Genomic DNA, 15,095 nt, shown 5'->3' on the forward strand with positions numbered 1-15,095 from the left:
CGTTCGAATTATATCTCCCCCTAGCTGCTTGCATTAAACTTTCACAATGGTGTGATGTGTGTCTGATGAAAATTTCAACCATGCAGCTTCCCACTTCCTGTGACAAATGTGACAGCCCACCACCGTGCAGTCCCTTGGGAGTCAGACGCCTGCAGCCCTATTTCCGTGACTGGTCCCTGCACAGGTTAGTTTCCAAGGCTTTCTCGGACACACCTCTTTGTCACGGCTGCATTCGAATGGTATCTCCTTTAAAGGGACCGAAAAGTGAATAAAAATCTATCGAAACTTCATCTTCAGCGAAAAGCTTGAACCTTCAAAATATCAAAGAACTCCGCTGAAATCGCTGTAGTTTTTCTACAATCGAATTTTCGATGATTGCATGTCCGAAACCGAGCAGTCTGTCAACAATTGCATCACCCCACGCCATCTGTCGAGGACGCATGTAATAGGTTCCGCTCGCTAATCCGGCGACAACGAAAATGGCAGTGGGAATTTGTGACCACTTTCTACGTCTAGAATGTCGAACCTCTCGAACATGAGTGCGCTGGAATTCCGCATTCGAGAACTATCGCTCACACAGAACTTCCGTTCATGCGATAGCGTGCTGAATAGTGTGTGCTTCCTCGTCCAGAGATTTACCGGAGTCACATTCGTGCCCACCAGTAGCTCACCCTGCCGTGAACACGGACTGGTTTGTGGAATTTACAGGTATCAGGGAGAAGCACTTGTGTAAGCCCAAACAAGCGCTGTTTTTTCGTTGTGCAGGTGTTCATGTGGGAAATGCAAACCGATTGATACTACGGACCAGTGTCTTTGCTGCCGAGAATGCGTGTGAAAAGCAGATAGACAATTGCATCACAACTAACGAATATTTCGAAATACTGTGCCTTGACACCGAGGTACTGCAAGTGCCTTTGACATACATCCGTGAAACCGAAGGTCATGGCAACATACCCGGCAGCGCCTGTGATCTTTACGCGCTACTTGAACTGCAAATTGGACGGAAAACCCTTCTGCAGGAAATTCCGTTACTCACCTGTCGGCTATTCGCAAGGCGGATGTGTGCAGACTTGTAAAAATGTATATATTAATGTCAGCAACTTTTTATTTCTTGCTTGCTGCCAGTTTTTCTCATTGCTTTTTCTTTGCAGTCACAGCATATTATAATTATTAGTCTCATGTCTTGTATATATGAGTAAATACTATTATTTTCATGAGTGTTATTCAGCTGAACTGTGTCCATAACCTTTTAATATACTTCTTATTGACCAGGTGTCTAAATGCCAATTAATAGTGCCAACTAACATTGCCAACTAACATTTGTAAAGAAGGAATTGAGGGCTGACTTCAAGTATTAGCGACCCTTGATCTGGGTTTGAAGTCACCATGCAACATTGGTGGTGGCAATAGTGCTCCAAAATGGCTAAATAATTTATTGCATAAGATCTCTGCTAATGTAATTTAGGTGTACTTCCATAAAGTACTGCCCTGCAAATTGGAATTGGCTTCAGGGTGCACGACAAACGCATCGTAACATTTAATTGAAATATAAGAGCAGATGCAACATTTTGTCGCAACTTGCACTATATATTTCTTTTTTATTATCCAGGGATTAGGAAACAGAGTAGGACTTCCTGCCCTCTGATGTTTTGACGTACTTGATAGAGTTGTAAAACCTGCAACAAAATAAACAAGAGAAGTATAAACGGTTTCGTCTTTCCCTTTTGAATTTAACAAGCAAGTTATATTTTATCATTTGTGCAGTTTTGTATTCTCTGTTGGTGAAAAGGTTACAGGAACAATAATGCTGCAGATCAAAAAAATGACCTGTCATCTTGATGAAGATGAGAACTTTTCTTCAGGCTTGCTAAGTGAGACAAAAGAAACGTACAATGAAGGTTGTACAAAAACAGCAAATGTCCGTCGACTAAAATTTTATATATGTGGATGTTACCAGATGGTGTAGTTTCCATCCAAAAGTAGGACTAAGCAAGGTTGTTTGGTTGTTGTTGGTAGGCTCTTGGCATGTTGATATGCTATACCGTTATAGCACATCAATATAGATGAGGGGCAAACACAGTAGACAGCGTGATGGCTGCAAACTCTCAATTGATTTATTCAACAGAACAAGAAACCGAAAAAGTAGAATGAGTAGAAAAAGGCAGTGGCCATGCAATGCATGGAGAACCACATTAATCTCTGAGAAGGTAGGATCGGGAGAGCAATAAAGAGAAATGACAGTTGTGCCGAACTAGGAGAACCCTGCAAAGTTAGGACCGATATAATGTGATAACCTTGCAGCTGTGACACACTTTGAACAATTCCAGTAGTGGGGCTTCCAAGACAATGCACTTTCATTATTTCACTGGGCTTCAAGTGTAGAGGATGCATCTCTAGAAAATTAATTAGTGTTTCTTAGTCATAACTATACCTCAACAGGAGGTATTCTTCAACCCTTCAAACACGCTGGTAGTTCTCATGAGTTACTTCTCCTACTGTTGACGTTATACTAATGTTCTGCACCTGTCCAAAGACTCCAAAAATGTCACAAAGTCTGCAACACGTAACAAATCTGGTGCTTCCGTCTGCTATATCCATTTCAGCTATTTCTGTCATGTCAACTTGAGTGCCTGGATTACACACACACGAAGCAGTCTGGCGCCAGTTCAACCCTGGAAGGCCCTCAAAAATTAAATTTGTTGATGCTGGCAACCTTGAGTACGGGACAAGTAGGATAACATAACTTAAATGGTATACGTCATCACTATCTTATAATTTATACATGTGTGACGCCTGTAGATACCTGCGTTGTGTTGAACTCAAGCGAAATCAAGCAACTTTTTGCTTCGTCTTCGCAATTCGCTTTCTACGTCATCTTCGTAGTCATCGGCAACAAAATGAGCTCAGCACACAGGACACGGCTGCTGCATCTAATAGCCAAGTGTTTCGAACCACACTTTTTCGCCACAGTGTTTCGTTTTCGCGCACTCTCCTGTATAATCTTGTCGTAGAAAACGCCCGCCGTCGAAGATGAACGAACACGATTTTTGCATCCCCGAACACGAAAACTACACCAGGCATATGCAAGTCTCTCGAATACGTGACACAGCAGCCACGGACAGCAGCCACGGACATGTCATTCACTTCCATTTTCTGCATCGCGCGCAACATGACCACCTACGACGTAAACAATAAACTCGATAACACGGACGGCTTTGCAGATGGCGCGGCGGATCGTAGCTCGTAGCGGCGAAGTAGCTGAATGCTTCATAAACGTAGAAACTGTGGAAGTGAGCGACATTTTTATAATGGCGTTTAGCTGTAAGATAATGTTCGTCAACTTTCTTCTCTACAAAATTAACTCTCACGTGGTAAGGGTTGAGCAATCCGTAGGAGCCCAGGACCCGAAACCAAAGTTGCTTTTTTTCGCCGCTCGTTGGCAGCACCGTCCATGTTCCGGCAATCTTCAAACTATTTATACGTAAAAATATGCCGAATTGAGAACTAATGCTTCTTGTGTCTTATCAAACAATGATGTTGTGCACGACAGCGGGCAAAAATATGGGGGTTATTTTTCACTTTGCAGTTTCTTTAACGTACACACCTTTAACCATGCAGCTTCCCAGGTCCTGGGCGAATGTCAGAGCCGTCCCCCGGGCAGAGAGTCTGGTGCCTCTAGACTCCACCCTGAGCCCTATTCCCGTGGCGGCTTCGCTAATGCACAGGTGAGTTCCGAATGCCTCGTGAGACGCACCTTTTTCTCACGGTAACTTCTAGCTCTCTAGCTTCACGTTAGCTTCTTTAATTCACTTTCACAATGGTGTGATGTGTGTCTAATGAAAATTTCAACCATGCAGTATCCCACTTCCTTGGCGAACGTGGCAATCCCCCGTGCAGGCCCCAGCGAGTGCGCCGCCTCCAGTCTCCTCCCTGTGCTCCATACCCGCAGCTAGCGCCTCTACAGAACACCGGATCGCACCTTTTTCTCACGGCTACGTTTGAATGCTATCTCCCCTAGCTTCTTTCATTAAACTTTCGCATGGGGGAGAAGTGAATAAAGTACTGTGAACACAACATTTGTATCATAGCAAACTGCAGTAAAAAAACAGCATATATATTATATAGCCCGGACATTTTGCTTGACCTTATCAATATCCAAAGCAACATTGATCAAATACACGCCTAGTGCTCCAGCTAAAAGCCTGTTAACTCTAACAAATTCAAAATTATGTCGTTCACACTGCGAATACCAACCACTGTACCTTATCATCTTGGTTCCTGTGACCTTGCGCGTGTCTCCTCATTTAAATAGCTCAGTGCCCTCTTTACGACGAATCTCTCTTAGTCTAGCCCCCCCATATCACTTACATCATAACTAACGCTAACCGCTCATTAGGATTCTTACAACGCAGTCTAAAGCTAGCACCACCATCAATTAAGAAACCAGCCTACACTACCCTGGTAGGACCTAAACTGGAATATACTGCGTCCATCTGCGATTCTTACCACACAATTCTCAAATTATATCGAGAGCTTCCAGAATCGCACCGTACGCTTTCTTCTCAACGACTACAGCAATGACTCGAGCGTCACTACTATGAAGCAATCCCTTTCTCTACCCCCACTAGCCTACGTCGTCCTCCACCCGTACGTTCCATTTTTCATAAGATATTTCATAACACATCTTTGCACTATTCGATGTTAAATTCTCCACCTTACGTGTCTGAACGTCTCGATCATCAATTCAAAGTTCATTCCTCCAGGAGTAATTGCTATTACGATCTCACCTCTGGAATGATCTCCGCGATGAGTGTGTTACCAGTGATGGGCTATAACTACTTTGAAAGTAGTTTAACTACAACTACTAACCACTTGTATTAATAGTAATTGTAACTACAAACAGTAAACAGTAAACTAAACAGTAACCAGTAATTAAACTACAGCTCCAACTACTACAAAGTAGTTTCAATTAATTTTACAACTACATTTGATCTCACTGGTCATAACTCTAACACTAACTAACTAAAAACACTAATGCGGAGATAAACGTGCACTAGATTATGCCGCAAGCCAGTATATAGAGAGAGACCAGAAAAGGACCGCAACCTTTATCACCAGACACACACGGGTTTTGCTGAATACCGTGGAATATCAAGCTTGTATATTTAATTTGCTTACATCCGGCTTCAATGTTCAACGATTTTTCCTTGTACACTTACTCTCAGGTACATTTTCACAGGAGACTCGCACTACATTTCGCGGACAGACAAAGGGGCTACAAAAGGTAACAAAATTTAAACAAAACAATACCATTTGAAATAGTGCTGGCGCATCGAGTGTCTGGCGCTAACGAAAGCCATTTATTTATTTAGCTAACCTTCGAGCGGCCTTAGACCATACAAAGGGGGTGGAGCACTCGTAACACACACACAGAACAGGAAAGAAAACACAATACTAACACTACATACGGTCAAAATGAAACGAATAAAGCACACTTCTATTACGTAATAAATACTGATACCGCCTACTACATAGAGTCAAGATGATACACAAGTCTACTGCGTAGTAAATGTTGAGAACTATATGGTTATGCTGGTGTGTTGGGGGCAAAATATGATGTAATAGGGGTGACAAAGTGGCCGTGATCAGTGATGGTCGCAATGTGGGATGGCAGCTTGTTCCATTTCAATGCTGATCGCGGGAAGAATGAATTAGAAAAGGTATATGGACCTTATGCATGTGATCGACACGACGTGAAATAAAATGGCCAGGAGTAATGAGGGGGTATGAGGCATGTGACGTCGGATGTAACCAAGGCTACGACTAGCACCGGAAAGGATATTAGTAATATAGGTGTTCCAGGACAAGTCAGCGGTGAAGTGGACCCCTAAATATTTATACGATCCGACGCGTTCAATTGGTGCATCACAAACTGTGTAATTGACGGTGGACGATGTTCGCCTTCTAGTAAACCGAATCAGTTTGTATTTTGACGGGTTCAGAAGCATCCTCCATGTGCTACACCGTTCACCCATCATCACTCTGCAAGATCCGGTTGTCGTCGTCAGAAAGATGACTGCGATAAACGACGCAGTCGTCCGCAAAGAGACTCACTTTCGATAAGATGCCGCGAGGTATATCATTGACATAGATTAGGAATAATAGTGGACCCAAGACTGTGCCCTGTGGCGCGCCAGAAGTAACAGGAGTGAAGGAGGAAGATGTGTTATTCACGAAAACCTGCTGATGGCGGTCGGTTAGAAAGGTATTAATGCACCTGATGACGAAAGGGTCAAAATTAAGCGACGAGAGCTTTGCAAGAGGCATCAGCATATAGCATCAGTTTCAACGTTATTGTCCAATGCAGAAGCGATATCAAATGTGAACAAGAACAAGTTTTTTGCGCAAGTCAATCCTTTTCGAAACCCGTGTTGATTTGGAAAGAAAAAGTTATTTTCCAGAAAGCGCGCAATGTGAGCATACACAACGTGTTCGAGTAGTTTGGAGGGAATACTCGTCAGGGATATTGGCCTATAATTAGCCGGACGACGTCTATTACCAGACTTAAAAATGGGGATTACCCTACCTAACTTCCAGTCCCGAGGGACGATTCCAGTGTCCAGAGACTGTTGCAAAATGTGGCATAGAAAGCGGGATGATATTTCCTTGGTCTGTATGAAGACCTTGGCGTTGATAGAGTCGGAACCAGTTGACGTGTTCCGCCTAAGCGACTGAATTCAACTGGCAATTCCAGGTGCGCCAATTGATAGCATGGGCATTTGCTGGTCGATTTGCACTGGGCCTGGTGGTAGCTGGGACCCATCATTGTCAGAGAAAACGGACGAGAAAAACGTATTGAAAGCGCTGGCACATTCTTCTTCAGGTACATAACCGCCCCTATCATTGACCAAGTGAACACTTGCAGTTGATCTAGGGTTAATAATTCTCCAGAATTTCTTGGGATTATACGCCATGATTTTAGGAAGCTCAGTGTTTTAGAACTTCCGCTTGGAATTGAGAACAGCCTTGTTATATTCAACAGAGGTAGTTTGGTACCTAGACCAAGCATCTGGATTTCCAGGGCGTCGCGCCACTCGGTAGTACCTCTGCTTCCTGTTACGTAAGAGCCTGAGAGCGGACGTGAACCAGGGGGACTCACGCTGCTCACGTATGAGCGTGCTTCGAATGTGCATGTCGGCAAGCGCCAGTAGCATTGTTTTAAAGCAAGACCAGTTCTCTTCGACCGTGCGTGACGGAAAATACAGCAGGAAGTCGTCATACGACGATGACAACCCTTCGCGAATTGCTTCAAAGTTCGCTCTGTTGTATAAATGGATGCGTTTCCTACTCGTACATCTCTGGGAGGATGGGACAGATATGGTGGCAGATATTAAACTATGGTCACTTAAGCCATCTCCGACCAAAGAAGGCTCAGAGGACAAGATAAGATCAAGTATATGAGATGATTGTAAGGTGGATCGTGTGGGAAGACGAACCGTTTGCGTCAAATTGGAAGTCTAGACATAGGTCAATGAAGGAACGGCATTCAGCGACAGAACTAGTTGGGGGTGATGCGGCCCAGTCTATATGTGGAATGTTGAAATCTCCAAGGAGAAGTATACTGTGCCGCGAGAAACGGTCCCTGATACCAGCGAGTACGTTATGTAGCGATGAGTTCAAGTCTGAGGTGCGGGGAGGAGGGCGGTAGCAAACGCCAATGATTAATGGTGGTGAGGTACCTTCGAGTGACACACAAACAAGTTCTTGTTCCGTACTGATTTCAACTCTCTTGGTTCGAAATGTGGACTTCACGGCCAACAGAACGCCACCGTATTCGGGGACAGCCAAGTCTCTGTTAGTGCTATGATATCAGCAGAATGATCGTCCACAACTGCGGAATATTCGATAACTTTGGACAGTATACTACGTATATTGGTGTAAAGAAGGGAGAGGAGGGGGTTCCGTGGTCGTTCAGTAACAGTGGGAGTGTGTCGATCATATAGCTATGCGCTATTTTCATTTATTTCGTCAACATAATTACAAGTATGATTGAACTTGTAACACTTCTTATCAGCGTACAGCTTGTCAAAGCGGAGCCTCGAAGGAACAGATAATGTTTTGGAGAAGGCCATGAGGTGTCTGCGCGCCGTACACACTGATTCCGGATAATCACAACCCACGGCTGTGCCCGTGCCCTTGAGAGCCGGAGCTGCCGATAAGACTGGTTTCTTCTTTTTGTAGTGTAAGAACTTCACTATAACGGGGCGGGACTTGTTAGGTATGTAGCGGCCTATTCTGTGTGCCCGTTCGATGTTGTCAGTTGCTAAACTCATGTTGAGCTTATCTGAGCGGAGTTTGATAACAGCGCTTTCTGGCTCCGCCCATGTTTCTGCTTCATCATCAGGAAGTGCGAAAAACAGTCAGTTAGAGCGGCGTTGGTGGGATTCGAGATCGTTAAGACGAGATCGCATCCTTGCGTTTTCTGCTGACAGTTCACCTATGGCTGTATGGAGCCCAGACACCTCGTCAATTACACTTTTCACAGAAGCAACATCAGCCTCTATCCGTGCGCTAAGCTCACGGAATGACATATCAGTATTAGCTTGTCTACGTTTAATGTCAGCCGTATCGCTAAGAAGCTGCGCTACTCCACTGGCCAGCTGTGGCAAAGCTGAAACTGCGTCCAGCAATTTCTGAAGCTGTTCATTAGTTGTGGGACCCGTGTTCAGCTCGACATCTCCAGATCTCAATAACAGGATTCGAAGTACGCTCAGACATTCGCATGCAATAACAACGATCGCCTGTGGGCTCGGCGACACGAACAGACACAGGTTACTGGTCCTCTTAGTGAACATAGAATGATGATTACCAACCTGCATGAAAAGCAAGAAGGGTGCTTTAGATGTCATCCCTTTCGTGTCACAGAGCCCACTGACGACCATACAGCGGCAGTCTTCCGACTTTGGCTTTGGATTAGGATTAGGCAGAATCGTCGAAGTTCCGGTTGACTGGCTGATGCCGGTGAGAGCTCGTGGAGCGAAAAGTACCGGTTCGTGTCGATTATCAGGAAGAACAAGTGGCACAGGTTCGAAGCGGGACGTGGCTGGATGAACAATCTGGCGCGAACGGTGATAGCTGCCGAGTGAAGTCACACATGCCAGCAACTGCATGAAACGCAAAAAGGGTGCTTTAGATGTAACCCTTTTCGTGTCGCAGAGCCCACTGACGACCACTCTTCCACGTCTTCCGACGTTGGCTTTGGATTGGTTGACTGGCTGATATAGCCATTCCCACAATGTGCCATCTTGAGATCGGTTGACTGTAGTCCAGACACTGATGCCTTCTTAGCACAACCATCAAGATATTTGACTATGACCCTTTAGTTTTTGACTCTCCCAGATAGGATGCGATGAGGGAGAACCTGCAGGCTGCAGTGAAGTTTTTGCTTCCTGCTCTCACGTTGACATCCTTATAGCAGTGTTCAATAACGAAAGAGTCTATCGCGGCCACATCAAACAGGACGCGAAGAGACACAGCAATGAGCGTGCAAGACACAACATGTTTTTTTTTTTTTTTACCTGGATTGGCTTGGATCGTGCTTCGGTCTCAGCCGTGTCCAACTGAGCCGGCGACAGTTTCGTAGTTAAGCACAAAAAATGTAGTTCAACTACTGGCTTCTAATTACTCTCCGTTGAATAGTTGCAATTATCTTGTAACTACATAGAAAGTAGTTTACTTACTACTGTCCATCACCGATTACATCCTTGTATCTCTAGCTGTTGTGTATCTCGTTTATATGTATATACCGTATAGTATCTTGTACGTTTTGTTTTTCTGCATGTTGTCAATTATCAGTTTTATCATGCACTGCGTTCGTCTTCATTTTTTTCTGTATCCCCACCGTGTGCCCACCTCCACTATGTAATGCCTTTGGGCTCTTAATGTATCGACAAGAAACAAATAAATAGCAGGTTCTCAAAGTCTTCTTCTGTCACCATAGCAGGCCGTGGTCTCCCCGGCAGCTGACAAAGGCCAATATGATAATTGCGTTAGTGTGGCGCCCACGTATACCGTGGAATCCAATGACCGAGAAAACCTGTTCAAAGTTAACATACACATATATGATGTGAGCGTGACAACGTGCGACACGGCAACTTAGCAGTGAAATCTAGAGCACACAGACAACGACTTGACCTCAACGGTATATTCCCCTTACGGAGCACGTCGTGACACTGCAGTAGTAGCACTGTGACAATGAATGAGAGTAAAAAATATGGTCGGTGAAGGAACGGTTGGGCACTGAAAAAAGTATCGGTAACGATACGGGGATCGCGTTACCGTAAATTCGTAACGTAAATGCTTTCCAATACCGATTTAGTAAGTATGAGGATCTGCACTCTGACACCGAAAAAAGTATCGATTTCTGTAACAGGCTTACGTGCAACATTGCTTACTGATTGGTCCGGGTATGTTCAAATGTAAACAATGTTCGTGACTGGAGGGAGAGGATAAAATTATTAATGAGTGTAACTCACGATACGCACAATCACGATCGCCGACCGTATCAAGTGTGTGAGTCCCTTTCGTTTTCACACGCAGCACCTATGCGATAATATGCTATCACGTTGACAATGGAGTGCGATTGCTGTGATGCGTGCTTAGTGAACTCTTGCTACGACGTCCCACAGCCGAAACCACTAACCGAACCGAACGGAACCGAACACTAACCGAAACCACTGTATGGGCCTCCGACCGAAGTCGTTCCCTTCACACATCGCGTAGCAAGGGTCGCTGTTTTTCGCTACATCCATCTGACGTTGATGTTCAAAGTGGTACTACTACACTTTAGCACTTGCTTTCCGACCTTTCCTTGCTGACCTTTCCGAAATAAACGTATATCCCCCACTTGCTTTTGGGGCGTTTTTAAGGATATTTTTATTTCTATTTTTCCCTGTCAGAGTAAATACTGTAAATGCGTTTAGTACATAAATGGGTACCTGCGTGTCTGTCACACTATTTGCAAAACTTTGATTTGAATGTTTTGAGGAAGTCATTTTGGGCTGGCACACGTGCGTATGCACATTGATTTTGCCAAATCGCTGATGTCACCCGTGTATTCAGTTTTATTAGTAACTGCGTGAGTATTTCGTCTACCACCTATCGGTGACCTTTGATGGCCATATTTTAAATTTCAGACAGTCGGCGGGAAGTGTAGCAGGAATGACCTATGTACACCTCGAACGCTCTACTCTAGCCGTCTCAGTCGTCAACTTTAACGTTTGTTTGTTTGTTTGCTTGTTACTGTTTTACAAACGTAGCTAGGAACCTACAGACTAAAGGCGGCATAGCTACTTGACACGGCCTGAGCACCGTAGCACTACAATGTAGCGATCGTTAGCGTTATAGTAAAGTTCGCGCACCCAAACCGGTATGTAAGTTCGCGAAAGGGCTCGTGGCAACTCCCAGGTCGAAGTGATGCATTACCGAATTGTGGGGGTAACGTCAAATTGAAGATCGGGGTGGGCTTCGTTATGAAACGGGACTAATTTTAATGTGTGGGCTGTGACAGCACGATACAATACTTGGTTACCTATTTTATTGGTGATGATTTCATTTGATCTGTTCCTTGTAGTTCAACATGAAACCAATGGAATTAATATTGATTTGTCTGACGCGCTCATTCCGGTGATTAACGTGTATAAATCATTGTGGTATCGGCGAGGCATCGTCATGATGGCTCGAGGCGCGTGCAATAAAAGGTTTGGGAATGGAACGATGGAGTCAGGCTGCGTAACTGGGCTCTGCCCTGTACATTCGGTGTAAGACACCACACCATATTTTGGCGACGAGCGGGAACTACTTACAAGACGGGAACTACTTACGACTTGCTACAATGTCTGGTCTTCCGCCGCCACCATTCTTTCTTCAAAATCCTGGTAAGCCTCCGCAAACCTGGCTGTCATGGCGGAAATCGTTCCAGAATTACCTCATCGCAACTGGACTGGACAGTGAATCCGCAACGCGTCGCAAGGCGATTCTTTACCACTGCTTGGGAAGCGAAGGTCAACGGATCTTCGATTTGCTACCATCGGGTGATTCTTCAACTACATCATCAGGTTCGGCAGACTCTACTGGGCAACCGGATATTTTCGCAAAGGCTTTGCACACGTTGGACGTGCACTATGATGTCGCGACAAACGCAATCGCCGAACGGCATAATTTTCGACAACGTCGTCAACAATCTGGTGAAACGACGGACGACTACCTCATTGCACTTCGTCAGCTAGCTAACAGCTGCGATTTTGGATCCACATGCGACGCAATGCTCAGGGACCAAATTGTGGAGAGTACGAATGTTCCTCACCTCCGTGAGCGCTTGCTGCTCGAAGGCTCTGGCCTTACCTTGGATAGGACTCTGGCTCTCGCGCGTCAGTTTGAGCAAACACAGAAGGAAGTGAAACAATTCCACAAGTACGAAGAAGATTTCACTGTACAAGAAGTTGCCAAGCGACGATTCAAGCAGACTGCTAACAAGCAGTTCCGAACTGGTAACAGACCATCGGTACCGACGTCAGGCACACATTGCTTTCGTTGCGGGTCGGCGGATCATCTCGCGAACTCACCTTCATGTAGAGCAAGAACAAAAAGTGTTTGGCTTGCAATAAGATAGGACACTTTCGGTCGGTCTGCCGATCTTCTGGCCGAGTTCGTACATTAGCTTCGGATCCGAGCACTTCTGGGTCGACCTCGCAAGACGACAGCCCAACAGTACTCCAACTTGCATCACCCGAAACGAGGCGCAAGACTGGAATATATCTTACAGTAAATGTTGAAGGCACCAACGTCGATTTCCTGTTGGATACAGGTTCGTCAGTATCCATTATTTCTGCAGCAATTTACAACAAGCACTTCTCTGGCATTACATTGAGGCCGACGTCCATCAACCTCTTCGACTACTCAAGAAGCCGCATCGCTATAGTCGGTTGCTTCCCAGCATCGGTAACCCACAAGAACCGCAAAGTGTGTGTGATCTTCTACGTCGTTTCGAGCGGTACAACTCTACTGGGCCTTGACGCGCTCACCGCACTGGAACTTAGGATCGACCGGCTCCACCTTACGTGCTCAAACACAGTATCTACTCCATTACCGTCAGTACTCGCTTCAGATTTCGAACACCTGTTTGATGGTACGCTAGGAATTGCAAAGAACTACGTGCACAAGGTGAAAGTGCGGTCGGAAGTCAAGCCCGTTACTGGTAAATTGCGACAGCTACCGCTCACAGTTCGCGAACAAGTTTCAGATGAACTGCGACGACTAGAAGAGCAAGATATAATAGAGAAGATTACTGCGTCGGAATGGGTATCACCAATCGTGGTGGTGAAAAAGAAAGATGGCTCCATCCGCCTTTGTGTGGACCTCCGGGAGCCAAACAAGGCAGTCATACCAGATTGTTTCCCCTTGCCCCATACAGATGAACTGTTAAATGCCCTGTCTGGAGCTACGCGTTTCTCCAAGCTCGATTTAGCTTCAGCATATCATCAAGTTCCTTTACATCCAGACAGCAGGGATCTAACAGCATTTTATAACCCACGATGGCCTCTACCGTTTCAAACGTGTATGCTTTGGAATTGCATCCGCTCCGTCAGCGTTCCAGCTTATGATGTCACTCCTACTGCAAGGCTGTCAAGGAGTATTATTCTATATTGACGACATCATCGTGTACGGGCGACTGAGCAGGAGCATATGGACAACCTTCGAGCAGTTCTACAACGACTTTCGCAAGAAGGCTTGCGGCTCAACCACAAGTGCATTTTTGACGTCCCCGAACTGACTTTCTTAGGACATACTGTGAGTGCTCGAGGGCTCTCACCTTTGCCATCGGCTACGGAAGCCATCGAGAAAGCCCCTCCGCCAACCGACATAAAATCTCTTCGGTCATTTCTTGACCTTGTCGGTTATTATGGCAAATTTCTTCCGCATTATGCACAGGTCCTGGAGCCACTGAGGAAGCTCTTGAGAAGTGGAGAATCATTTTCCTGGACACAAGAAGCAGAGGAGTCTTTCATTCGTATCAAATCAATGCTAGCTTCATGTCCCATTCTCCACATGTTCGACCCCCGTCTAGCAGTCGTAGTAAGTACCGATGCTTCTTCTTGTGGTTGGGTGCCGTTTTACAGCAGCTGCAGGATAACCACCTGCGCACTGTTGCTTTTGCATCCCGAACGCTGTCTGCCCAAGAAAGGAAGTATTCTGTAGGCGAACGGGAAGCATTGGCGTGCTTGTGGGCGTGCGAACACTGGCACGTATACCTATGGGGACGACCGTTTACACTACGCACCGACCACCAGGCTTTGGTCACACTCCTGGGTTCACAGGGAAGTGGACACCGGCCCCTTCGCATCTCACGGTGGACTGCTCGGCTCTTCTACTACAATTTCACCATCAAATACAAGAAAGGCGACCAATATTGCGCCCTATTGACAAAAAAAAATTGACCAAAATAACCTAAAAATTGACCAAATGCCCTATCCAGGCTACCGTTGCCTGCTCAAGATAGCTTCGACGAGGAAGTTGTCTGCGTAGTTTCGTCTGCAGTATCAAAAAGCGAAATGCAGGAAGCTTCACGAGTCGATCTTCGATTACTGCTGTTGTCAAATTCATTGAAGACAACTCGTGGCCTTGCGCCAATTTACCGACATCACTGCTTCCGTTTTACCGTTGTCGAGATGAGCTTTCTTCCGTGGACGGACTACTACTACGAGGAGATCGCATTGTCGTTCCTCAGGCTGTGGACTGACCGGCTCCTAGCATCTGCTCATGACACCCATTGTGGTATTGTCCGCACGAAGCAGAGGTTGCGAGAGTACTACTGGTGGCCAGGCATGGATTCTCACGTGGAAAAGATGGTACGATCATGCTCTGTCTGCCAGGCTTGCGATAAGTCCGCGAAGACCGCCCAGCAACCTCTCATCCAGTACCATTCCCTAAAGCACCGTGGTCGAAGCTGGGATTGGACATCGTTGGACCATTTGAGCAGAACCCACAGCCGTATCCCTATGCACTTACTCTGGTGGATTATCACAGCAAATGGCCGG

At 45.7% G+C, this 15,095-nt stretch overlaps 1 protein-coding gene across 1 annotated transcript; it reads left to right on the forward strand.

Annotated features, from left to right (window-relative positions):
* Positions 1-11,893: 11,893 nt before the first annotated feature.
* On the forward strand, positions 11,894-13,831 carry LOC135374636 (uncharacterized protein K02A2.6-like). The gene is made up of 3 exons (XM_064607591.1): positions 11,894-12,548; positions 12,719-13,615; positions 13,680-13,831. The coding sequence occupies exons 1-3, from the start codon at positions 11,894-11,896 to the stop codon at positions 13,829-13,831; spliced, it is 1,704 nt and encodes a 567-aa protein (XP_064463661.1).
* The last annotated feature ends 1,264 nt before the right edge of the window (positions 13,832-15,095 follow it).

The sequence above is a fragment of the Ornithodoros turicata genome, unplaced genomic scaffold (assembly GCF_037126465.1).
Source record: "Ornithodoros turicata isolate Travis unplaced genomic scaffold, ASM3712646v1 Chromosome87, whole genome shotgun sequence".
In the NCBI taxonomy this organism is placed as follows: Eukaryota; Metazoa; Arthropoda; class Arachnida; order Ixodida; family Argasidae; genus Ornithodoros; species Ornithodoros turicata.

What these genes read in the sequence shown, in the direction of transcription:
- LOC135374636 (XM_064607591.1), top strand. Translation starts at nt 11,894, where the DNA reads ATGTCTGGTCTTCCGCCGCCACCATTCTTTCTTCAAAATCCTGGTAAG. An exon ending in TAACAAGCAGTTCCGAACTG is followed by an intron (nt 12,549 to 12,718) that starts GTAACAGACCAT and finishes TTCGTACATTAG; the next exon opens with CTTCGGATCCGAGCACTTCT. An exon ending in GCCTCTACCGTTTCAAACGT is followed by an intron (nt 13,616 to 13,679) that starts GTATGCTTTGGA and finishes TCCTACTGCAAG; the next exon opens with GCTGTCAAGGAGTATTATTC.